Source organism: Amblyraja radiata, chromosome 29 (genome assembly GCF_010909765.2).
Source record: "Amblyraja radiata isolate CabotCenter1 chromosome 29, sAmbRad1.1.pri, whole genome shotgun sequence".
Classification (NCBI taxonomy): domain Eukaryota; kingdom Metazoa; phylum Chordata; class Chondrichthyes; order Rajiformes; family Rajidae; genus Amblyraja; species Amblyraja radiata.
Window position 1 is genome coordinate 20,149,743 of NC_045984.1, and position 25,762 is coordinate 20,175,504.

Below are 25,762 nucleotides of genomic sequence, written 5' to 3' on the forward strand. Positions count from 1 at the left end.
AAACGGCAACTAACCGAAAGGGTGGGACGCCTAAATGCAAACTAACCGAAAGACTGCGTCGCCTAAAAGCAAAGTCACCGAATGCCGCTCTGCCGAAATGCCACCTACCCGAAAGGCGGCGTCGCCTACAAGCCTCTGACAGCCAAACATCAATAATGATGTTTAAGAGGCTTTAAGATAGGCACATGGAAGTGCCAATAATGGAGGGATATGGATCATGCACAAGCAGACGAGATCAGTTTAACTTGGCATCATGTTCGACACTAACACTGTGGGACACAGGGCCCATTTTTGTTGTGCAGTTCTATGTTATGTAACACAGTTGCAGATTCATGTTTCAGTGCACGTGCAGCAGCAGCTGATGAGCGATGGATCTGTTCCTGACATTAATAGAGGATTCAAGGTGAGAAATTGTCAAAACATAAAGGAGGTTACAAAGGGTCAGAGTTAATTCAGTGGACAAAGACCTGTAAAATTGAGTATAACGGGAAAATATGAACTGTCCATTTTGGCAGAATAAACTAAAACATTATTTAAGTGTTGAGCATTTTGATTTACAGAAATATTGATATCTTTAGTGCATAATTCACAAAAGGCTAATGTGCAGTTACACCAAGTAATCAGTAAAGTGAACAGAATGTTATTGTATATTGTGCATTATATATAGTGAGGAAGATCACATATCAAATGCAAAGGTTGCGAGGTCATGCTTTAGTTGTATGGGACATTCGTGAAACCACAGATTAAGTATTGGTGTACATTGCTGGTTTCTTTATTTAAGGAAGAATGAAAGCAGTTCAGAGCAATTTACAGTATTGCTACCTGAATTGGGTGGGCTGTTTAAATAGCGATCGTTAGATATGTCTGGTTGGCTAGAGTTTAAACAATGAGTTGAAACATCATTCATCAAATGTTGCCAGGGCTTGAGATATAGGGAGAGGTTGGGCAGGCTGGTACTGTATTCCTTGGAGTGCAGAGGAGTGAGAGGTGATCTTGTAGAGATGAAAAAGATCATGAAGGGAATAGATAGAGAATCAAGAACTAGAGGACATAGGTTTAAGGTGAGAGGGGAAGGATTTCATCGTAATCTGACAGGCAAGTTTATCCACAGAGGTCGTCCGTGGGTATATGGAATGAGCTGCCCGAGGAGATAGTTGAGGCAGAAATGATAACAACATTTAAAAGACATTGGGACAGGTATATGGATATGAAAGGTTTAGAGGGATATTGGCCAAATGCAGGCAGGTGGGACGTGTAGATAGGGCACCTTGGTTGGCATGGACAAGCCTGTTTCTGTGGTGCATGACTATGATTATATCATCATGAAGGTACCTCCGGATGTGGATGGAATATTTCCACTGATGGAAGAATTAAGAACAAAGAATCATTGTTTAAAATGTGCATCATTGTTGCATTTAAGACAGGTCATGATTTTTTTTGCTTTCTCTCTGAAGTTTACAAATCAATGGAACTTTTGTCCTTCAAAGGCAAAGGAAGTAAAGTCTTTGATTATTTATAAGGGAGAGGTATAAAGAGTGTTGATAAACACAGAAAAATAGGTGCAGGAGTTGGCCTTTCGGCCCTGCGTGCCAGCACCGCCATTCAATACGATCATGGCTGATCATCTAAAATCAGTACCCCGTTCCTGGTTTCCCCCCCTCATATCCTTTCGCCCTAAGAGCTAAATCTAACTCTCTCTTGAAAACTAAAGGTTATCAGGGCATGCAGAAATGCAGAGCTGAGGTGAGGTTGAAATCAGATTAGTCACGATCTCACTGGATAGTGAAGCTCCTAATCTCATATGTTCAGACACATGTCCTGAAATGCATCAAAATGTCTCAGCCACTCAATTTGGTCGCAGGGACCCACTCCTCTGGTTTGTTTTCATTTTCCTGCAAATGTTTCCTTTTCAAGTACTTTTTGAAAGTTACAATTGAACCTTATTTCATGGTTTTCAAACAGAACGTATACGATCCACAACTCACTGCACAAAAATATTTTCATCTCTCCTAGATCAGAGTCAAACAGTATGGAAACAAGCCGTTCAGCATAACCTGTCCATGCAACCAAGATGTCCCATTTACATGTATTTGGCTCATATCCATCCAAATCTTTTCTACCCATGTACATTCCAAACCTATCTATCTGCTATACAAAACTAAAACTCTGATCATGTGCTCTTCCGGTTTGCGCGTTTTTTTCTATTTGCGCGAAAACGGTACGCGATAGCGCTACTATTTTTCGCCAGTTCACTCCCCGTTCTCCTGTGCTGCGAGTGCAATAAGTTTTGTTCCAATCGGTGGTATATTGTAAAAGTAAGTGAGGTATAAAAATCGTAAAAACCACGCTGGCACAGATCGATCTCCTCTCCTACCAGTCAGCGCCGCGCGGATTGGTCTCTTCTCCTGTCACTCCGCGGGACGGTCCAACCATTCCTACGCCATCGTGTCTTTACTGGAGCTGAGTATGGCCAACGGAGGTCTCCAACAAAACAATTTTTGAAGGGACGAGAGCGGCCCGGACCAGGAGAAGTCACCAAACGGAAAGTGGAGAGTCTGATCCCAGTGGAGAAGAGCACCCAGCACCCGCTGCGAGTCCTAAAAGCAATGCCATCACAACACCCCGCAGCTCCAGCCCCTTCCCCTCTGGTCCCCCTCGTTGGTTCCTGCAACTCAAATGCAGCCTCACCAACGCCTTGTACAACTGCAACATAAAAGATCTGCCAATTAATGTTAAACTGTGTCCTCTGGATATCGACCAGCAAAAACAGTTAGTCCAAGAAACTTTGGTTTTTCCTCGTAACAATGGTATATTTTCTCGTCAAAAATGGGCTTGCCTTCACTTTTATTTACACGTGGTGGCACTGGGCCAGTTGATTCTGAGATCATAAAGATGGTATAGAGGGGTTGTTGTGCCATTCTGGACAAAATATATTTGTCGGGACTCCCCATTTGTGTTTCTGCAGTATCTATTGATTGTCTTCCATTATCAGAGGACACCTATGCTTTGTGGCATGGGGCCAATTTGTAAATGAAACATTCTGGTGACGTATTACAGTGAAGTAGCCATTTTTTCCATTACATCTTAATCATTAGATCTCATGATATTGTTAGGAACATTGTAAATGGACTCCATTTCTAGAATTTCTGAGAAAACATGAAGAATAGAATCAGGCAGGCAAGGGGGAATATTCATCAGCACATTTTGTGAGTCAAAAAATATCTATTACAGAGGACTTCTGTGGATTTTAAATTTCCTGCACTTTCTCCACCTCCACACACAGACAAAAGGCATTTATCTCATTTGAAAAGAAAGTGTGGTGACCAGGTAGTAATTCTCAGCATTAGAAAAGCATTTAACAGGTTAGATGCAAATGAGATTAATTTAAGGGCTATAAGTAGAAGATAATCATAAATAAATCTAACAAAGAATCCAGGAGAAACCCCTTTACTTAGAAAGTGATTACAAGGTGGATTACAGACTGTAACTGGGGCAATCAGCTTGGCTACATTTAAGTAGTGTAGAGAACAAAGGGAGGAATATATTGATTGTCTGTGATAGTGCGGAGCATGTACATACGCACAGTCTCAACCAAGCATTAATCTGTGGGGTCAAATGTTCTGCTTCTTTGATGCGATTCAAAGGCTATCCCTGCAACAACATGGTCCTTCATCCAAGGATAGACACAAGAAGCTGGAGTAAATAACCGGGTTAGATAGCATCTCTGGAGAACCGAAATAGATGATGTTTCGGGTCGAGACTCTTCTTCAGACTAAGGGGAAAGGGATACTTGAGATATAGACGGTGATATAGAGAGATATGGAACAAATAAATGAAAGATGTGCAAAAAAAAACCCTAACAATGATAAAGGAAACAGGCCATTGTTAACAGTGGGCTAGGTGAAATCGATTTATAGACAATGAGACTCAACAAGACAATTTTGAAGCTAGTACAATGACAGGTGGGGGAGAGATGGAGAAAGAGGGGATGCAAGGGTTACTTGAAGTTCGAGAAATCAATATTCTTAACACTGGTTTGTAAGCTGCTCAAGTGAAATATGAGGTGCTGTTCACTGCAAGGATTAAGCTATGCTAAGACTTTTCCCCAAATTAAACTGTTATGATGAAATAGTGAAATATTGAAATGAAGGTAGAGACAAAATGCTGGAATAACTCAGTGGGACAGGCAGCATCTCTGGAGAGAAGAAATGGGTGACATTTCGGGTCGAGTCAGAAGAAGGGTCTCCACCCGAAACATCGCCCATTCCTTCTCTCCAGAGAAGCTGCCTGTCCCGCTGAGTTACTCCAGCATTATGTGTACCTTCGATTTAAACCAGCATCTGCAGTTCTTTCTTACAAATATTGAAATGAATTGAGTTAAAAGAAAAATTGAAGTTACCTTTCTAAAATTTTTTAAATATCACAGGAATAAGGGAGATAAAAAATGTATTTTAGCTGTAATATATCTGATAAACAGAGGAGGGCGCTAGTTTGTGAGATGATGGTTAGGAAGCCATAGCTCAAGATCAGAAACTAATTGTTTTGTAACAGTCAATAAGGTGAAAGTGTTTCCAGTGGCAGGAGGGTACGCTAACCAGATGGGACAGATTAAGATGCAGGCACAAGGAACTGCAGAATGCAGGATCATTAAGGTGAACAAGCTGCCGGAGGAGGTAGTTGAGGCAGGTACCATCACCAAGTTTAAAACACATTTGGGCACGTACATGATTAGGATAGGTTTAGAGGTATCTGGGCCAAATGCAGGCAGGTAGGACATGTGTAGATGGGGCATGTTGGGTCAAAGGGTTGCCTGTTTCCACACTATATGACCCATTGACTGGCAAAAGTGGATGGGGACAAAGAGAAACTAATGTCGGGTAAAGTTGTGCTGCCTCAAAAGATGTTGGAAGCAGATTCAACAGAATCCTTCAAAATCAAGTGGGATAACTATTGAGGGTTGGGGCGAGAAAGTGAGATTTAGAGCGGTTCGGAAAAAAGGATGGGACCAACTAAATAGATTTAGCAAAGAGAAGGAAGAGGTGATAGCCTGGATGGCCTTATTCTATGATCCGAAACAGAAACACATCAGTAACAAGGGTCAGGATGAAGTCTCTGATGTGACTGGCAGGCCGAATGCTTGATTTATTTATTTTCCCTCAATTTGCAGAGACTGGGAACTAATTCACTCCTGGCTGGTGAATGAGTGGAATTTTCCAGCTCTGACTCATCCACAGTAAGAGACGCCATTTGGCCACGCCTGTTCTGCATTCCCCAGTGTCTTTAAACCAGCTGTGGCTTTCGGCTCTGCAACTCAGGACAAGGGCGCAATGTGTCGCGAAAAACATTCTCATATGGTCCAACGGAAAACTTTTTGACAAACGTGAAGAATTTGCTGAATATGTTGGTCCTCTTACCATTTACAAGCAGCCATGTAAAAGTTAAATATAAAAATATAATCAGAGCAGTACTGTTTGTTAAAGCTCCAATGTTCAATTGGTGGAGCTAGTGATGCAGGAGATCAGATCAATAAAGATATTTTTCAGCTCCCCAGACGTTTTGTTGGCTAACACACCACCTGGCGTGATGTTCATACTGAGAGCAGGAACAATCAGCAAGCTCTTTGTCAGTCAAGCCTCTGCACCATAAGAATCGGAGATGAAGATATCATAAAAAGGAGGAAGTGGCAAAGGCTTGAGGTGAAAAGCATGTCAGATAAGAAAGATCAGAAAAGATAAGAGGGATGAAATGAAAGCCGATGGGATATGGTTGGAAGGGACGGGGGAGGAAGATGGGGGATGAAAGGGAAATGGATGCATGCAGAGTAGTGGAAAGGAGCATGGGGACTAGGGTGGTGGAAGAAACATGTGTGGACCAGGGTGTGGGTTGGGGGAAGAGGGGGGTAGGAGGGGTATTACAATTTAACATTCATGGGCAGAACGAGCATGTGTTCGGCAAAACATTCACCTAGTTTATGCTTGGTCTTACCAATTGCATCGGGAGACTCAAATGCCTGGTATATTTCTCAAGCCAGGAGACCAACAATAAATAGTTCAGTGAACAGTGCAAAACAACACACAAAGAACAGCAGAAGATGTTTGAAAATTAGGCACCATTCTTGTGTTAGCTCAAGATTACTAGCAGAAGCAGCACAATCCCACAGACAAAAACAATTAGATCAAAATGTTGCCGTCTGTCCACATCTCACTCCGAATGATGGTAGACAATTAAAGACTCAACAACATAAGGGAGCTTCATTGATAGCCTGTCTTCCACAATGGCTGAGCACAGTACGTGAGTGAAAAGAACAAAGCCATAGACAGAGAATGCTGGAGTAACTCAGCGGGACAGGCAGCATCACTGGAGAGAAGGAATGGGTGACATTTCAGGTCGAGACCCTTCTTCAGACAAAAACGAAAGAGTTTCCAAACACTTCCAGACAAGCTTCCATTGGCCCATCTCAGCCTGCTCTTGATATGCCCATTATCATGAACACATGGCTTTGGCTTTAGCTTTGCATGCTATCATTAATGTCTGAAAGTATTTACAAAGGCTGTGCAGCCTGAAAGTATCCAAGCTGCAATGATGTTGAGTCCGAGAATTAGCTGCACCTCCAGCCAAGTTGTTCTGGACGTTATGGAAAATTGCCTGTTGTTCCATCTACAAAAACCCAGACCAACCCAATATGGCCAAATAAGCCTCATTAGCCACCGTTCAATCATCTGCTAGAAGATGATGAGATCATTGACACTGCTATCAAGAAGTTACTTGGTTACTGGCCAGTTACTCCACAGCATGATAATGATCAAGTTCTATAGGCCAGTGCTGGGTAAAAACAAGAACTCTTCTCAGCGAGCAAAGACACAAAGTGCTAGAGTAACTCAGCAGGTCAGGCAGCACCCCTGACGAACAGGAATAGGTGACATTTCAGATCAGGTCCCTTCTTCAGACAATGAAGTGCAGATGGAGTTGATTGGAGAAGGGATGGGGAGGGAAAAAGAGGCTGGGTAAGGGTAGACTGGTCAGTGTACTGGACTAGACTACATCCACAACTCGAAGAGGCTTTATGGTCATGGGATAAACAAAGCATTATACTTTTAATTATGTAGCAGCACTCCCTTTTCATACAGTTGAGATAGAACCATCATGATATGCCCCTGGCTCAGCATAGAAAACATTAGCAAAGAAGCAAACCAAACACTGTACTCGGGCAGAATGGTCCACAAATCTGGATTCATAAGGATTAGTAAATGCATGGCAGTCAACTGCAAAGTCAAGATTTCGGATTTAGTCCACATTCGTTCACTCTTAGCTAGGTCAGCACTTGGATTATGAAATATCATCAAAACATTGAGCTTACCAGAGTGACCCGTGGTGGAAAACAGACACTTGGTCAGACATTGAGACACCGCCCAGCGATTATGTAGCATTACACCCAATAATCAGAGATGGAATGTAAATTTGGTAGAAATACCAGGGGATGGTGCTCACACCCAAAAGCTTATTGCAGTATATGGCAACACAGTCAGAACAAGGAAAAAAGTGAGAAAGGGAAATGTGTACAGGGAAATGAAAGGAAACAAAACCAGAATATTATGGAGTGGGTAAAAAGGAGAGAGCAAGATTTAAAAAAAAGTAATGGAATGACTTTCCATGACATTTGAACTAGAATTAAACCATCTCCCGAATGAACATAGAACATAGACAATACAGTACAGCAACAGGTCGGTTGGCCTACAATGCCTGTACTGCACATGCCAAGACAACCGACTCTCATCTGCCTGCACACAATCCATATCCTTCATATCCACGTGCCTATTTAAATGCCTCTTAAATGTTGCTATGGTATCTGCCTCCACCACCACCCCCTGGCACCGCATTCCAGGCTCCCACTACTTTGTGTGAAAAAAAAACATGCCCCTCTAAAAAAACCTCTCCTCTAAACTTTGCCCCTCCCACCTTAAAGCTATGGAGTCTGAAGAAGGGTCCCAATCCAAAACATCACCTATCCATGTTCTCCAGGGATGCCACCTGAACCGCTAACTTACTTCAGCACTTTGTTTATAGACCAAGTGGGCCCTGTTGGTCCCCGTCCCCCAACACAAGGGCGCTCACCCCGGAGACAGGCGCCCCTGGAGAAAAGTTGTTGGGTTAAAGTCTTTACCGTGACAACTACAAAACCTCGAGAAGCAATTACAGAGCAAGCAAGCTTCCCAAAAGATGCTCAATTGGAGGGTTCTTTCAGACAAACCCACCTTTCCTGGGAAGTCCACGTTTTAGCTGTGATTAATCCCATTCCTTGACCAATTACATCAATCTTTCCAGTAGAAAATATAACAAACCAGCTGGAAAACTACCCTCATGCGGAAACCACTCTGTAGCAACTATGCAGCATTACAATTGTGTCAGGATGGCTACCCAACCACACCGGTATCTAATCTGATTATGAAACGTCACTTATTCTGACCAAATAATGAGATTTCTTGGTTGATATCTCATTGTTACCAAACATTACTAAATGTTTAGTGTCTCATTTGGTAACAATCTCTTCTGGTCCAGTTATCAACCAGATACCAAACAAGAGCTTCCCTGATGATAAAATGGAGCAGAATGAGGAGTAGTGCAGTAGGTATAAAGATGACAAATCAGATAGAAGCCAGGCTGAATACAGATTGCCACAAGACAATGAGTGGACTGATAATATTCCAAAATCTCGGAGATTTAAGTTGTCATGCAAATAATAAAAAGACTGTCCAAGGGGGTATCAAAAAAAAACTATTTTACCCCATCTGTCTGTCAATCCCCCCACCCCCTCGCCTGTGTCTATCTATTACCTGCCACTCTCTCCTGCCTCTCCCCTCCCCCCCCCCCCTAAAATCAACCTTGAGGGCCACGACCCGAAACATCACTTATCCGTGTTCTCCAGAAATGCTGCCTGACCTGCTGAATTACTCCAGCACTTTTTGTGTATTAATCAGCATTTGCAGTTCTTTGTTTCTAAATCTCTACTCTTTTAATATCCTTAGCATGCACTTGTCTTCATGAGTACTCCTCTTCAGTGAATGTAAGAATAAAAACCATGGAGGTATGAACCAATATTTTCCAATTGTCCTCAAACACAGGGGCACTTCCAGGAGACAGGGGAACTGCAAATATGGTGTTTTCATAAAAAAAGAATGGAGTCAGAAACTCGCAGAGCCAATATTAGTGGTGAGGAAGCCAAGACCATGCATTAATCTTAGATGGCAACGGGACAGGTTAAGGAGGCGATTAAATAGATATTCATTATTCTGAGCTTATTAAATAGAAGCACGGAGTACAAAACACAGGTTGTGAATCTCTGGAAAACACTGGTTCAGCTACAATTGAAGCGTTGCTTCCCATTCTGGGCACTGCAGTTCAGGAAGGATGTGAAATCTTAGAGTGCGGAACAGAGTTACCAGAAATTTTCCATGTACGGGGTTCCATGTTTGTGAACAGATTCGAGAAAGCCGAGGTTGGTTTCCTTGGAGTAAAGGATGAGAAGGCGCTATAATTAAGTGTTCAAAGTCATTAAGGACGGACAATTATGAAAGGTCTAGACAAAACAAATAAAGCTGTTCAGACTGATGAGGGAACCGAGCATCAGAAAACACAGGTACACAAAAATGCTGGTGAAACTCAGCGGGTGCAGATTTTCCAGCATCTGCAGTTCCTTCTTAAACATCAGAAAACTCAGATTGAGTTGTATGGAAAAACATTTTCCATGCAGTACAATGATCTGCATGTCACCTCTTCAAAATGTGGTGGTAGGTATAGTTAAGAACCTACAGGGTTATGGAGAAGTACCAGTCAATGGGACAACATGGATTGGTCTATTAAAGTCCTGAATGGACTCAGTCTTGTAACTATTCTATGATATAGAAGCCAAAACTTGTGGTCAAAACAATAGACAACACAATAGGTGCAGGCGTCGGCCATTCGATCCTTCGAGCCAGCACCACCATTCACTGTGATCATGGCTGATCATCCACAATCAGTACCCCATTCCTGCCTTCTCCCCATATCCCTTGACTCTGCTATCTTTAACTGCTCTAACTCTCTTGAAAGCGTCCAGAGAATTGGCCTCCACTGCCTTCAGAGGCAGAGAATTCCACAGATTCACAACTCTCTGAGTGAAAAAGATTTTCCTCATCTCCGTTCTAAATGGCCTACCCTTTATTCTTAAACTGTGGCCACTGGTTCTAGACTCCCCCAACATCAGGAACATGGTCCTGCCTCTAGCGTGTCCAATCCATTAATCATTTTATATGTTTTTATAAGAAACATTCTTATAAATTCTTATATAATTCTTCTAAATTCCAGTGAATACAAGCCCAGTCGACCCATTCTTTGATCATATGTCAGTCCCGTCATCCCGAGAATTAACCTGGTGAACCTATGCTGCACATTGACTTCCCTCCAATCTACAGGAACTGATCTAGAGTCGAGAGAACATCAACTATTGGGCCACTTAATGGATGCAGGACATCTGAATTACATTACTAGTCCTCCCCAGGTTACATTAGGGTTCAATTCACGAGAACCGTTCTTAACATAAACAGTTCTCAAGTAGGAAATATGACCGCCAGACAATATATTTAAACAAAGGCAATGTGGAGATAATTCAGGGTGTTTAACTCAACCATGTAGATATTGATGCAAACTGAATGCCCACACAGCAGAAGATGCCTGCAACCCTGCAGTAGAAGATGCCTGCAACCCTGCAGTAGAAGATGCCTGCAACCCTGCAGTAGAAGATGCCTGCAACCCTGCAGCAGAAGATGCCTGCAACCCTGCAGCAGCTGACAAAAATCCATTCTGCCAGCCTCGCAAACTCTAATCACGTGTACAGGTTGTACATAACTCGGGTGTTTGTAACCTGGGGAGTGCCTGTGTTTAATTAGCTTTAGTCAAAAGCCAGAGCAGGTGCTGTTAACTTCAACGTATTCCCCAGTGCTGTTTGACTTGGCCAATGACAGAGAACTAGAATTAAACCATTGTGTCTGAGTGAACTGGCGAGAACAAAGGATTCCTGCCCCAGAATTAATAATGGAAACAATAGTTAAGTCAGATGGGAAAAGTTTAGACCTCGCACCAACGTGGACTTGTGATCGAAACTAAGGTTACATTATGATATTGAATGGATTTTTCCTTCAGTCCCCTGGAGTCAAGGAAGACCACAGTTCTAACGCTGTTGAGGGAGCCTGCGGATTCTGCCACAGGAGGTACTTGACAGTGTGGGCAGGCCAGCTGTTTGGAAGATGATGGTCTCCCATTTGCACAGGGTTTCTGTGTACTCAGTGATTGGATTCAAGGTTCTCAGTGCCATCTGAACCCCGCTGCTATGTTTTGGGCATTCGTGGGCCAAAGAGTACCCCCAAGTTATGGGGTTATTTCACTTTTCAAGGTGATGTTGAGAACATCCTTCAACCTTTATCTCTGTGGCAGAACGAGTATCTACTCGGTAATCGGGTGTCAGGCAAATGGAAGATATGACTTGCCCATTGAAGCTAGCATTGCTCTGAGACCCCTCACACTGTTAATAGGAAGAGCAAAGGGAAAAATACAGAGTGCAAAATATAGTTCTCACCATTTTGATGCAACATTTCCAGCAACTTAGACTGACTAGTACTTAATCAACACCTTTCCTATTTCTGCAAATAAAGGAAGTTAGTTCTTTGGTATGATTGAAGAACAAGCAGTTGCCATTGCCCCTTAAATCCATTAATTGGTAAGTTACATCAAATTTCTAGCACAGAAATAGGCAATCCAGTCAATGTTCAAGTTCACCACAGGTTAATGACACATAGTGGCCTCCTTCCATCCAACTCTCTCACTCTATCTTGCTGTTTCCTTATCCTTCATGCTCTACATAATGGTTTTCTGTAAATACTCCAACATCATTCATTTCAACCTTCCTGTTTGGTGGCAAGCAGCACATTCCAGCAGCCCAAAACATAACCTCATAATTCTAACAAAAGATCCTAACTTAAAAGGCCATCTGACATTCCTCCCACAGATGCTGCCTGACCCGCTGAGTTTTGCTGAGATTCCAACATCTGCAGTTCCTTGTGTCACCACATTCTAACCATTCCATAGATTTGGACAGGTTGCTGAATTCCTTTTGATTTATTAACATTTTGTGTCGAGGCTTGGTGCTGGGACCACAGCTATTTATAATATACATTAATGATTTAGATGAAGGGATTAAAAGTAACATTAGCAAATTTGCAGATGACACAAAGCTGGGTGGCCGTATGAACTGCGCGGAGGGTGCAGGGTGATTTGGACAGGTTGGGTGAGTGGGCAGCTGCATGGCAGATGCATTTTAATGTGGATAAATGTGAGGTTATCCACTTTGGTGGCAAGAACAGGAAGGCAGATTATTATCTGAATGGTGTCAAGTTAGGAAAAGGGGAAGCACAACGAGATCTGGGTGTCCTTGTTCATCAGTCACTGAAAGTAAACAAAGGTACACAAAAATGCTGGAGAAACTCAGCGAGTGCAGCAGCATCTATGGAGCGAAGGAAATAGGTGACGTCACCTATTTCCTTCGCTCCATAGATGCTGCTGCACCCGCTGAGTTTCTCCAGCATTTTTGTGTACCTTCGATCTTCCAGCATCTGCAGTTCCTTCTTGAACACTGAAAGTAAACATGCAGGTTCAGCAGGCAGTGAAGAAAGCTAATGGCGTGTTGGCCTTCATAACAAGATGAGTTGAGTATTGGACCATAGTGAGACCACACCTGGAGTATTGTGTGCAGTTTTGGTCTCCAAATTTGAGGAAGGACATTCTTGCCATTGAGGGAGTGCAGCGTAAGTTCACATGATTAATTCGCAGGATGGTGGGACTGTCAAATGTTGAAAGAATGGTGCATTTTCCATCCGTGGAGCTCGCTGGAACATATTGTTTCATTTGCCTCTGTAAATGAGTTAGTTGAGGATGTAAGGCGAAGGAAAGCAGAGACAAATAGCCTCTTCAAGCGTTGTAATGAGCAAATAAAAATTGACAAATTATTTAGTCCCTTCTTAACTATTCAGTCACCTTTTGCACGTACTGATTACATGATTTGCATTTATATACTGCTCACACAGAATCACACATCCAGGATTGCTGAACAAAGGCATAAGGACTCAGAGAAAAAGTCGATGCCAAGTTGTCAGTGGATAAGAGGTCAGCAGACACCATACAATCAGCGCTGTAGATGATGGAAAATGCTATTGGCTTATCACTTTTATTATTTTACAATGTAGGGGGCGATTTGGCCCAGCAATCCAATGCTGCCTCTTGAACCATTCCTATTGGTTCCCATTTGCCTATAAATGATCCTGTAACCCGTTCTTTAATTACAGAAACACTTAAAATCTTGTTCAGTTCGATAGAATTTATGGATGACTTCAAGGGGCAACTATCAGGAATGTACAAGAAGAGCACAACATGCTGCAGTAACTCAGCAGGACAGACAGCATCTCTGGATAGAAGGAATGGATGACGTTTCGGGTCAAGATCCTTTCTTCAGACTGAAGAAGAGGGGGGAAATATCATGAAGGATTTTAAACGCAGGAATTACATTTATTACAGGAATTGCAAATGGTTTACATTAACATCTGTGAAATGTAACTAATGCGGTTGTCACCAGTGTTGGCAAGCCAAAGGAAGGATGAAGGCAGGAACGGGGTACTGGTTTTAGATCATCAGCCAAGAGCCGAATGGCCTACTCCTGTACCAATTTTTCTGTTTCTATGTTCTATGTTTCTAAACACAACTTTTTAAGGAAAAACTACAACCGTATTTCCCAATTGAACAGAAAGGCCAGGTATAGAGGAGGGGCATGCAGAGGAGCCAGTGGAAGGAGAGTGACCAGGGAAAGGACTGAGGAAGAACCAGGGGTCAGTGATAAAGGCGACAAAAGGGGGTCAGAAAAGTGAAGAAAAGTGAAATGAAATCCAGAGGGCATGTGATGAACGGGGCAGGGGGAGGGAGTGATAAATGGAAATAGAGGAATCGAGGGGGGAAGGAGATGGTGAGAAAAATATTTGCGTACCTGAGTGGGGGGTGGGGTATGGGAAAGAGAGGAGATTTAGGGAGGGCTAGCTACTTGAAATTGGAGAATCCATTGCTTATACTGCTGGATTGTCAGCTACCCAAGCAGAATGTGAGATGATGTTCCTGCAGTTAATAATGCAATATGGCATTAATTCATAATGTAATATGACAGCTATTTCTCTGCTACTTTAATATAGTACCATAACCATCCAAATTGACTTGTCTTTGCTAAAATAGCAATAGAACTTCACCAAAATATCTTTCCTATCTGTAGCATTTCTAAATGTTATGATGATATTTTACAATGGACTTTATTATAATGGATTTTGGGCTACAAGCATGCATTTAGCAGCATTCAGAAATTCGCCGAGTTTAGGAGTGAGATCATTGTTAAAAAAATGTTCCTATGATTGGTGCAGATCGGGATAGCCTGTACCCCAGAGCAGAAAGATTCTATATAATATCTCCCCAAAATGTATCCAGACTTTTGGAAGAGCTCTGACCTTTGGAGGAAAAAAAACACCATTTGTACCTGGAAGATGGCACCAGAACTGGATGACTCTTTGCCTATTCCTTACAGGGAAGAATCAGGCACTTCGGCCCAACCTGCCCACACCTACCAATATGTCCCATATAAACTAGTCCCACTTGCCTGCATATCCCACTAAACCTGTTCTATCCATGCACCTGTATATTAATCCCTCGTTACAACGGACCATGGAGGGGATGGGGGAAAAATAGTGTTTGTTATTTTCAATTGTCCGTTATAACTGAGTACGGTGTTATCATTGTATAAATAGTAGAAACAAATAACTGTAGTTGTTGGTTAATACACAAGACGACGCAAAGTGCCGGAGTAAATCAGCAGGTTAGGAAGCATCTCTAGAGACCAGGTGATCTTTTGAGTCGTCACCCTTCTTCAGATTCTCGATCCAGAACTGGGCCTTGAATCCATGTAAGTTGATGGCAGGAGTGGCCGGCGTGCAGGTAGGGGTTGGAGGTGCGGCGGCAGGTGCGGCCTGGAAGTGTAGTGAGCCGGGGGTGGTGTGACGGCAGCCAGAGCTGCAAGCAGCTGGGGAGGCGTCGCAAGCCAGGGGTGGCGTGGAGGTGGGCTGGGCTGCAAGCGGCCAGAGTGGGAGGCACGAGCCGGGGGAGCCGTGGGCAGCTGCTGCAGTAAGCGGTGGGGAAAGTAGCGTGAGCAGCCAGCATTGTTAGCGGCAGGGGAGGCAGCGTGAGCTGCGGGTGGCATGGGGAGCCAGCAGTAGATCAGTCTACTGTTACCAAAATCCATTATAATAAATTCCATTGTAAAATATCATCATAACATTTAGAAATGCTACAGATAGGAAAAAGATTTAAAAAGGTAGAGTGATAGTACAGCAAACCCTTATTACCTTTTTAAATCTCTTTCCTTTCTGTAGCATTTTCAAATCTTATGATATTTTACAATGCTGAGAACTATATTCTGCATTCTGTATCTTCCCCTTTGCTATATCTTTTGTACTTGAGTGTGACTTGATTCTATTTGTGCATGGTCTGTCAGATCTGTTTGGATATCTAGCAAAACAAAGCTTGTCACTGTACCTTGGTGCCTGTGACAATAATAAACCTAAACCAAAAACAGGAGGATGGCAAAGGAAGCGTTGGAACAGTTGCGTGTGGAAGCAACAAAAGGAAGGTCGAGAGTTTCAACGACAAATAAAACAGGGATAACATGCACAACATTTAAGTATTTGGACGAGCAGCTAACTCGCCAAATAGAAGACTATGACAAAATGCTGCTAAATGGGATTTGTGCTGATGAATGCTTGCTGCTCAGCATGGACATGGCGGGCTGAAGGTCCTGCTCTTGTGCTGTACAACTCTGACTATTTAAACATTTCCTTTAATTAAGGAGCACACCTTCACCCACACTATCCAGCTGAGCACTGTGTAGCCAACCTGTGGTACAGTCTGCAGGTTTGACATTGACCTCTTTAGCCATTACAAGACTGGACTGGAAACCAACTTTAATCCAGGAACACCTTCTTAATACCAATCATTGTCCTAATCACTTCTTAATAATAGTTCATGGCCAGTTAATTGGGCTGTTGTTGCTGAAAAATTAAAAGTCACATCTCCAGATTAGACAACAGACTTGACTAGACAAGGGTCCAGTTTCACTAACCACCATTGTTCTCTATACAGCCTTTGCTTCCTGTCAGCTGACTCCTGTCACAATTGTATCACATCTTCCTGTGCAGAGCAGCAATGGTGGATACCAGACATGGCATAACAATACAATCTTACAAAATTCACAGCCAGAAAACTCCAAACTTTTACATTTTAGCTGAAAAGGGATCAGAGAATTGTAAAACTCTTGCAATTCAAAATGGCTAGCATGGACATGGTGGGCCAAAGGGCCTGTTCTGTGCTCCATAACCATGACAATTCAATAACTTCCATCTTTATACGAGGGATTCACATCACAGATCACTTTCAAACACAATCATTGTTATTTTCCATACTAAATACCGCAGAAATTTGGTCTTAATACTCACCCCATGGCAGTGCCAAACCATCTTCAGCAACTCATTATAAACAAACATTGCTTATGTAAATATTAGCTCCAATTATTTGGCTCCTGAAATTTAATAACGATGGCCAAGTTTGACAATAGGAAGTATTTTTGTTTCAAGACTTCTTACTGTGTACTCGAGCTTCCTAAATCAGAACTAATGTTTCTATAGTGAAACTACTAAAGCATCTACCCAACTTGCTCACCAAAAGTATTCAAACAATTCACAACCAAACAATTCCACAAGATAACTTCACAAGTTCAAATTTTTAAAAATAACATACAACAAATATATAATTATAGTTCATGAATCTGAAAATATTCCATTTAACTAAAAACTAAATTGAAATAAAATCATCATTAGCACCTCAAAATTCACTCAATACCACGTGTTATTTTCAATAAAAATTGGGGGGGAAACTTTAGCTTCAAGTTAAGCAATATAAAACTTATTTTGTCTCGTTTATGAATGTCAATGCGAGTTAAATTTGGAGCTTTACTATTGAGCCCCCCCCCCCAATTAAAAAAAAAGTTGACCAAGTTTCCTCAAACTCTCCCACGTCTGTCAGATCCAGCAGTATCCAGTAAACTATTCAACCAGCTTTCCTGCAGAGTGGGCCGTGCTCCAGCCTCCCCTCATACTATGAACAGAACGAGCAACGTTGAGCAGGAACTGTGTTGATACCTGGAACTTGGCAGATTCCTCCCTCCGGGGATTATTTGCTTTGTGGGGGTGGTGGAGGAAACTCCGGGCCGTGTTATGTCTTTTTTGTTCTTTAGTTTATTTTCTTCGTATCTTTTTTTTAAACAAAAAAAAAACCTTCAGCATCAACGCTTCATTGATGCCGGGCTGGCAGCGAGCCGGCACGGACTGCCCACCTATTCGACCCCGAGGCTTCACCAGCTGAGTTAGGCCTCGGGCTCCACAACCGTCATTGTATTTATCTTTTTTTATAACAAAAAGTTTTTTTTCCCCCAATGAGAGTCGATTTAAAAATAATAAATGTCGGGAGCGGGGGAGTCGAGGTGAACGGGAGGGGAATTTCTCTCCTTCCCCCCCGCTCCGTTGCTATGAGCGATGATCAGAATCTCCCCTCTCGCCACCGTAACAATGGTTAAAATGGAGGCAGACTTCCGGGTCTACCGCAACCTAAGTTGACAGCGAGCGGCCGGCGTCGTGACTGACAGCAAGGTGGTCAAATCAGGCCTGCGACCCGACGCCAGTTGTCCAATAGAAAATATGACAGTGGGCGGGTCTTCGTAGATCCCGTGGCATCCTAACTTGCTGGCTGGCGTGGGTAGGAGGCCTGTTGATTGATGTGATGGTTAGTCAATAGGAGAACCATCCTTTCCAGTGGTCCAATCGTCGAGGAGCATGGGCGGGACATTGTTATCAAGTTGGAATGACCGGTAAAAGAGGTGGGTCCATAAAGCAATCAGCTTCAACCTTGGCTGGAGTTGCCCAATGAAGAGCTCTGAAGAGGAGGGCTGACTTTTTCAATGGACGCCAGGCTTCAATTACGTCACTATCATGGGGAGAGAATCTGAGCTGATTGACATTATGATTGACCAATGGTGATTCTAGAATCCGACCCAGGAACCAATCCACGAAGCACGGAGGCGGGATAATAGTTTGCCTGGCAGAGTGCCAAAGTGTGGGGTTTCTTAAAGTGGCGAACAGGGTCTCTCCCCCTCATCCATTTGAATGAACTGTGATGGTGGCCAATGGTGGGGGTCAATAATTGGGTCAGTGCTTTGGAGGCTCTGTAGGTCAAAGTTGGTTTCCCCCTCACTCTCCACTAATATACCAACTTCATGAAAGTTCTCATGTATAATGGAGACACAATGAACTGCAGATGCTGGCATCTTGAGTACTGGAGGTACTCAGCCGTTCAGGCAGCATCTGTGGAGAGAATGGACAGACAACGCTTCTAGTCTGACGGGTCCCAACTTGAAACATAGGGAGAGGTTGAGTAGACAATGACTTTATTCCTTGAAGTGCAGGAGGATGAGGGGTAATCTTATAGAGGTGTATTGAGTTTGAAGAAGGGTTTCGGCCCGAAACATTGCCTATTTCCTTCGCTCCATAGATGCTGCCTCACCCGTTGAGTTTCTCCAGCATTTTTGTCTACCTGAGGTGTATAAGATCATGAGAGGAACAGATAGGGTAAAAGTATTTTACCCCGAGTAGAGTAATCACAAACCAGAGGTCATAGGTTTAAGGCGAGGGGAAAAAATTAATAGGGATCTGAGGGGCAAGTTTTTTTTTACGCTAAGGGTGGTGGGTATATGGAATGAGCTGCCCAGAGGATATAATTGAAGCAGGTACTATCACAACATTTAAATAGCATTTGGAAGGATAAGGGCGAAACACAGGTAAGTGGGATGAGCAGAAGGGCCTGTTTCCACGCTGTAAACTCTATGACTCTCACCTTTCAGAAGTGAGGGGAAGCTTTGGGTTGATGTGGCCAATGTGGGATCTGCAGTCTGCTGCAACTGATGCTTGACCGGACAGGGTGGGTGATAAGTTTTGTGTAGTGGTGGGTTTCTTCTGGAAGGAAGCAGTTGTGCAGAGGCAGGGAAAAATATTTGTTCCTGGCACAGACATAGTTACAGTGAGGTGCATGTGACTCCTTCTATTCCAGTGCCCCCATTGTTTTTATATAACTGGCTTAGTCCAGGGCTGTGAGGTTGGATAAGATAGCCCATTCTGTAATCAAGGCCGCTGGCATCAAGGGGTGGGATGGCTAAGATATAAAAAGTTCCTTCCAGTAGGTGCTGACAGCATCCCTGCTCTCTTCTGAACCTCTTCACAGAGTGGGCTGCGGGTATAGGATTTTTTTTGCAGACCAAGGGAAAATCTTTGTTTTTATATAGATATATAGCCATATACAAGTACAACAGGTAGTGCAAAGAGAAAAATACTAGAGTGCAGAATATAGTTTTAAATTAGAGAGAAAGGACTGTTCAGTGGTCTAATAATAGGAAAGAAGTTGTTCCCGAATCTTGTGATGCGAGGTTTGTATCTTCTGCCCGATGGGAGTAGTGGGTAGCGGGAGCTGGATATTTAATGAGATCAAGCTCAAACTTGCCAGATGATGTCTTCTTTGCTGAGTAGCAGTGGACAGACTATGGAAGCTCGAGCAAGGGTGACAAATGAGTAGGGAGAAAAAATACCGTCAGAGACAAGCTCGCTCAGTGGAATCCTATGCAAGGGGGGGGAAAAAAAATCAGCACGAGCATTAAAAGTTTAGATTTTGTGAATTTATTTTAAAAATTCCCTGATATATAGAATAAAAAACAAAAAAGTTAATCCAAATGTAATAGAAAGCTAAAAACACAGCGACAGGCAGGCTCTGTTTACATAGATTCATATTTACAAACCAACCTATCCCTGCTTCACAGCGGCATCGTCACTGAAGTAGGGAACTCCTTTACATCTCAAACATCTAGACATCTATAAACTATTGTAAAGGTTCAGTGATGCTAAAACACAAATTACGTGTTAACAAACCTGCCATAATTCTTAAAGGAACATAATTACATAGAAACTGGTTCACCAGATACATGATGTAGGTAGCTATTAAAACATTGTCTCAGTCTAAGAACACTTTGAATTGTCTGTACAGAAAATAAACAGAAGGGCCGGAAACAATAATTAATGTGATATCTAATGATTCTGGTAGACATACTTCTGGGATGCAGGTTGTAAGGCATGAGAGTTACTGCCCAGTTGCCTCCATAAATATTATTGCGTAGCACACAGTGTAAGATGATTGAACTTAAATATTAACAGGTGAATCTATTGTGTCCAGTTTACTGCTGCCTGAAATAGACAAGTCCCTAGTCTCGTTAGAAGCCTAGAGCAAAAGCACAAAATCTTCCGCTGAACCCCCAGCCAGTTTCAGCCTGCAGCATGATGTTAAATTTGAGAATGGCCAGAGCCAGAGTCCCTCACAGCCAGGATCAACCTTTGCTGCAGCTGTTCCTCAGGCAGTACAGCCTGTGGGTGACGAGCCAGGGTCAGTTAGCCCTGTCCCAGATACACACCTTCCAGGAGACGGGACCAGAGCTCTGCCTGGTGTTATTCAGGAGCTAGGTCTGCTGAGGCTGATTACCAACCAAAGGCAACACAGGGACTTTCCTAGACTCCAAGACAAAATTCACTGGGTCATTCACCTCGGTCACAGCAAGTATAACGAGGAAGGGGAGCTGAGCAGAGACAGAAGAGAAAGAAATAGTCAGACATAGAATGGCAAAAAGTGTAAATGAAGGGTGGGGTTGGCAGGTTACAAATCACTGGAGGGGTGGGCAGGGAGGGGATAATAAAACAGACCCTGGCTGCATGGTTTAAAGTGTCATTAACATAGCTTCGAACACAAGTGGACGCCACTGCACTGAAAGCACAGCCCTGACCTCAACCAGACCCCCTTCACTTTCACTAATAGGACTGCAAAAGCTTGGTCACATCTCCACACCACCCCACCGTTCCCTCTGGAGCCATGGCAAGCCTGGGCGAGGTCTCGCAGTGCTCTGGCCCTCCCCAGCTCAGACGAGTCATGTCTCGGGGAGGATGGCAAACTGGAGCTGATGGTCGATGAACAGCGAGGTGTTGAGTGAGGGAAGATCCAGGCAGGGTGGAGGTGCTGCTCCGTCTGTTCCCTGACCGGGGTATCCCCTTATGACATTCATACTGTGTAGTGTAGGAGTACTCGTCAATGTGCCTTGACTATGGTCACATCAGCAAAAAGTGTGATCTCCCATCTGACAGGCCAGGTAATATAAATACCCTCCTCACAGGGTAACTTGTGTTTATGTCGTAAGAGAAATATCAGCCATCTGATTCTATAAAAACATTCTTTAACTAATCTACATTTATTTATATAAAATATATCAATCCTTACCATGGATACATGTTTCTACATTCGTACCCACAACTCAACCCTTCCAACCAACACTCACCACAGGCAATCGATTCAGGTGCCCATGGGCTGAGACAGCTGTACCTCACTGTAACTTTGTCTGTGCCCGGACCACGTTTTCCTCTGTCTCCCTCCACAACTGCTTCTCTCCACCACTCTATCCACGGAGCTGGCTATGATTATTGGCCGTCAGGTCAGTACTACGACCCGCCAGGTCCAGACTTGTTCTCATGGGCAAGTCTAGACGTGGAGGGTGAAAGATCCAATCTCACCAGCGAAGCAATCTCCTCTTCCAGAGCCAATGAACACACAGCGGTAGATTGCAGGAGGAAGATCTCCGAACAGTCCTTCTATCTGGCCCACCGATTGAGGGGGTAACAATCGGCCAAGTGCTTGGGCTCAGGTCTCACTGCAAGGGCAGTATCCCTGACTGAAGAGGCATAGCCTCTGCTTGGACAGAAGCTGCTGTCATATCAGACAAGCTGCCAGTGACTGGAAGCAGTGAGCAACCAGTCAGTAACTGGCAATTTTGCTCACACCTGTGACATCTGGTTGGACAGCAGCATTTATCCTTACAGATAATTTTTCCAAAGAAACAAAACAAAACTGCATTTCTACAACTTCCTTCCCTAAGTGTTGTGGTGGCAAGGAGCACAGGGGAGAAATTTTAAATTCCATTAGTGAGAAGATGCACTGATCAAATGTTGACATGGCAGCAGTGGGTAAACCAGGTGGGTAAGGTTCGTGAGCCTGAGCTCACAGCTCAGTGTCAGCTGCACACCAGCGGTCTGGCCATCATTTGCTGTCAGTAAGGGCGATGACTTCCACCTCAATGCGATCACATGGATTCTGATCATTCCTGGCCCAACGCAGAGCAAGGCTCAGAACTGCCAGCTTGTCTTTGCTCTCCTCCACGCTCTAAATTTGAGGGGGAAAAGGGGAGATGGAGGAAGAGGAAAAGTGGAGGGGGCAAGAGATGGAAGGCAGAGGATGGGGAAGTGGAATGAGAAAGAGGTTGGGTGGTAGAGGGGAAAGGGGAGAACGCCAAGGATGGGTGAGAAAGCTGGGGTGCAAAGGAGAGAAAATTGACAAACTTAGGGCTGCATTTTTCGTGCAGTTGACACGTTGTCATTGTTACTGTTCAAAGCTTTGTCCAGTCCTCCTTCAGACAGAGACATACATACACACACACACACACACACACACATGGCTGTAATACATAATATGTCTGTGCAAACCTTCAATATTTGGGAAATGTTAACATTGCAAAAATTACAAAGTTATGGGTGAGAAGTAGATGTGGAGATTTCATCAGAATGACCATAATGATTTAAATATACAAACATTTGATTAAAGAAACATGAACTGTACAAAACATTGTTCGCGTTAATATCATGATTTGAACCAATACTCTCTCGGGATTTGCAATATGTATGATGCGGGGCTGAGAGCCGACAGGATTAAAGGAACAGAGAGGAATTTGATGCAAAGACAAGAGCGTTCAAGTTCTGTTCGAGGAATTCAGTAGTCCATGAAGTGATCTACTTTGGGTAATATGGTTCCAGCAACTTGCACAGGAGTGGTGCCACTCATGTTCTGACTAATTTCAGTTGAACAATACTTTGAGAGAGATTCCTGCAAGGTGTCTCAATGTATGTAAATCATGCGCCTGTCTGCAGCACCTCTGGTGATGACGATGATTCTCCAGGCCAGGAACCTTATCAGGACACCGGCGGTTCAAAAGTAGATTGAGACACCTGCAGGAGTCTCCTCCCAAAGCGTTATTTACATGTAATTGGGAAGGCCATCTATTTAAAAGCAATCTTTTCCGCTAGTCAATGAAAACAACACACGACTCATCCATACTATCAGGAATACAATGACACCCCGAAGGTGAAGACAAGACTCTTTGTTTACTGCTACCTCTCCTGTAGAAGTCGCAGCAGAGTGCCAAGCCATGTCTTATTTCCTGTAACAGTTGGGTCTGGATGGAAAGAGTCAAACTCCCCCGAGTAATATCACATAACAGCTGACTGGATCTTCCCAGGGAACGAACAAGTTTCATTATTTCTCAAAAAGAAACACGTAACTACAGATAACCCCAAAGCAGCCGCTTTCATAGCTCCTAGCTTCACACGAGGGTCAGGGTTTGATGTTGACTGGTTGAGACTGTTATTTGACCACCCTCTATCCATCCTCTATATACAATCTCATTCAAATTGATGTAATTATGTCTTAACTCACCAAACCCCTCTACCCACCAGCCCAGGTCGACAATGGCTCAAATTAAACAGAGCCTTAGTTTAATAAATCTCACCCATTTATACCCAATCCTCTCCCCCTCTGGGCCTGAAATCCTCTGAGCCCTGCAAAGGTGCCAGGTTATCAGCAGACTCTTTGCTTGTTGATTTGAAAAATGGGAACATTATTTGAAATACAAAAATATAAGTGTTGGTCAGTCAGAGAGTCTGAAAGGTGTTGTCAATCTCCCCCATAAGAATAATGTCTGTTCACTTAATTAATGAAACACCATCATCCTACTGGTAGCTTTATTTCAGCCAGTTTTTAAAAACGAAAATCCCTTGCATTATAATTTCTTCCCCTGTACAAAGGCACGTTGGTATTTCAGTTGGGCCTGATCTCCCCCTCTACAGCAACCTGCACATCAGAATGAGCGCAAATGCCTCTTGGGACCAATGAGTCTTCACCCTCTTGGTCTTTCCAATCACCCCAACTAGCTCAACGCAATCTTATAGCTACAACATCTGGAGCCGTTCTACACAGCCGCACACCCCACACCTCCTTAACAATACCGGACAGCAGCCACAATAATTCACTTCTGCTTGCTGCTTGCTTATTCTTGCCTGACCCTGACCATGTAAGGAAAGGAAAGTTCAAGAGATTCCAGTCCTTCATTAGTTTATTGCGAACACCCCCCCTCCTTTGTGACAGTGCTCAACGTTGCAGTGGTGCTGCCCAAGACATTCGCCGTTGGCCTGGCCAAATGATGAATGAGTGAGTGAACAAGTTCAGATTACATGCAGTGGCCATCACGGCGCTCACCCACTCATTCAACCAGCCGCAGGCACACACAGCTATTGCACGATCAACCTACGCAGCCACCTATTCCCCACATATGCACACATACCCATCCCCTCCTCCCCATTTCTAATTGAAAAAAAACACAGTACTAGAGTAACTCAGCGGGCCAGGCAGCTTCCAAATGCAGATGGGTATTGCTTCACGTGAGGACCCTTAAGACTGATTGTACTAGGGGAGAGAAATCCAGGCTTTGTCCTGTCCTCACCTCTTTTCCAGCTTTCCCCCCCGCCCACCAAAGAAGGGCCATGACCCAAAATGACACCTATCCATAGTTCCCAGAGATGCTGCCTAACCCGTTGTGTTACTCCGGCACTTTGTGTCCCTTTTTTGTAAAACCTGCATCTGCAGTTCCTAGTGACTAATTAGAAGAACCCTCGGTTGACTTGAGTCTCTTCTTTAATCTCAAAAAATAAAAAACTGTTGGAAATCTGAAATAAAACCCGATTGCTGGAAATAGGCAGCAGGTCGGGCAGCATATGTGGAGGAGAAAACAGTGTGAAATGATAGTCTACACTTAAGGGCAAGTGAAGACTTACTTCTGTTTCTCTTTCCAGAGAAAGCTGCTGAACTTCAGTAGTTTCAGCACTTTCTGCTTTTATTTTAAACATTAGCTTCATACAGCACACTGTAATTGGTGGAATTAAGTTGTGAAAGAGTCTACATGAAATGGAGATTAATTCTTGGACTGAGTTGAGCTGAGTTTAATCGATAGTAGAGTTAGAATCAATATCAATATAAAGAGTTATATGTGGGTCTGGATGGAAAGAGTCAAACTCCCCCGAGTGATATCACATAACAGCTGACTGGATCTTCCCAGGGAGCGAACGAGAGTTTCATTATTTCTCAAAAAGAAGCACGTAACTACAGATAACCCCTGGCGTCACTGGTCAGGGGCAAGGTGCAGATTTCCTCCCTCTCTGTCGTACTGGGGCATTGGGACTGTTCTAGTGGTGATGTGACTGTACCAGGGACCCTAACAGCCTTAAATACAGGATAAACACAAAATGCTGGAGTAACTCAGCAGGACAGGCAGCATCTCTGGAGAGAAGGATTGGGTGACGTTTGTGGTCGAGACCCTTCTTCAGACCAGTGTGAAGAATGGTCTCGACCCCAAACG

The 25,762-nt window shown here is 43.5% G+C and overlaps 1 protein-coding gene and 1 long non-coding RNA gene across 12 annotated transcripts in view; both read right to left on the reverse strand.

Moving 5' to 3' along the window:
• gatad2a (GATA zinc finger domain containing 2A) overlaps positions 1-17,753 on the reverse strand; it is a 105,809-nt gene extending 88,056 nt beyond the window's left edge. For 8 of the 11 annotated variants that reach the window (XM_033046805.1, XM_033046815.1, XM_033046816.1 and 5 more), the window contains exons 1-2: positions 17,307-17,753; positions 9,438-9,502 (exon numbers count right to left, since the gene is read on the reverse strand). In XM_033046805.1, coding sequence (XP_032902696.1) covers positions 9,438-9,451 — 14 coding nt within the window. In that variant the 5' untranslated portion in view covers positions 9,452-9,502; positions 17,307-17,753. The remainder of the gene's footprint in view (positions 1-9,437; positions 9,503-17,306) is intronic. The other 3 variants (XM_033046813.1, XM_033046809.1, XM_033046812.1) reach the window with 2 other exon arrangements.
• Positions 17,754-19,863: 2,110 nt separating this feature from the next.
• LOC116989438 lies at positions 19,864-25,726 on the reverse strand. The gene is made up of 2 exons (XR_004416246.1): positions 25,518-25,726; positions 19,864-25,399 (listed from the first exon to the last, which is right to left on the reverse strand). It is a non-coding gene; the product is annotated as an uncharacterized LOC116989438 (long non-coding RNA).
• Positions 25,727-25,762: the final 36 nt, after the last annotated feature.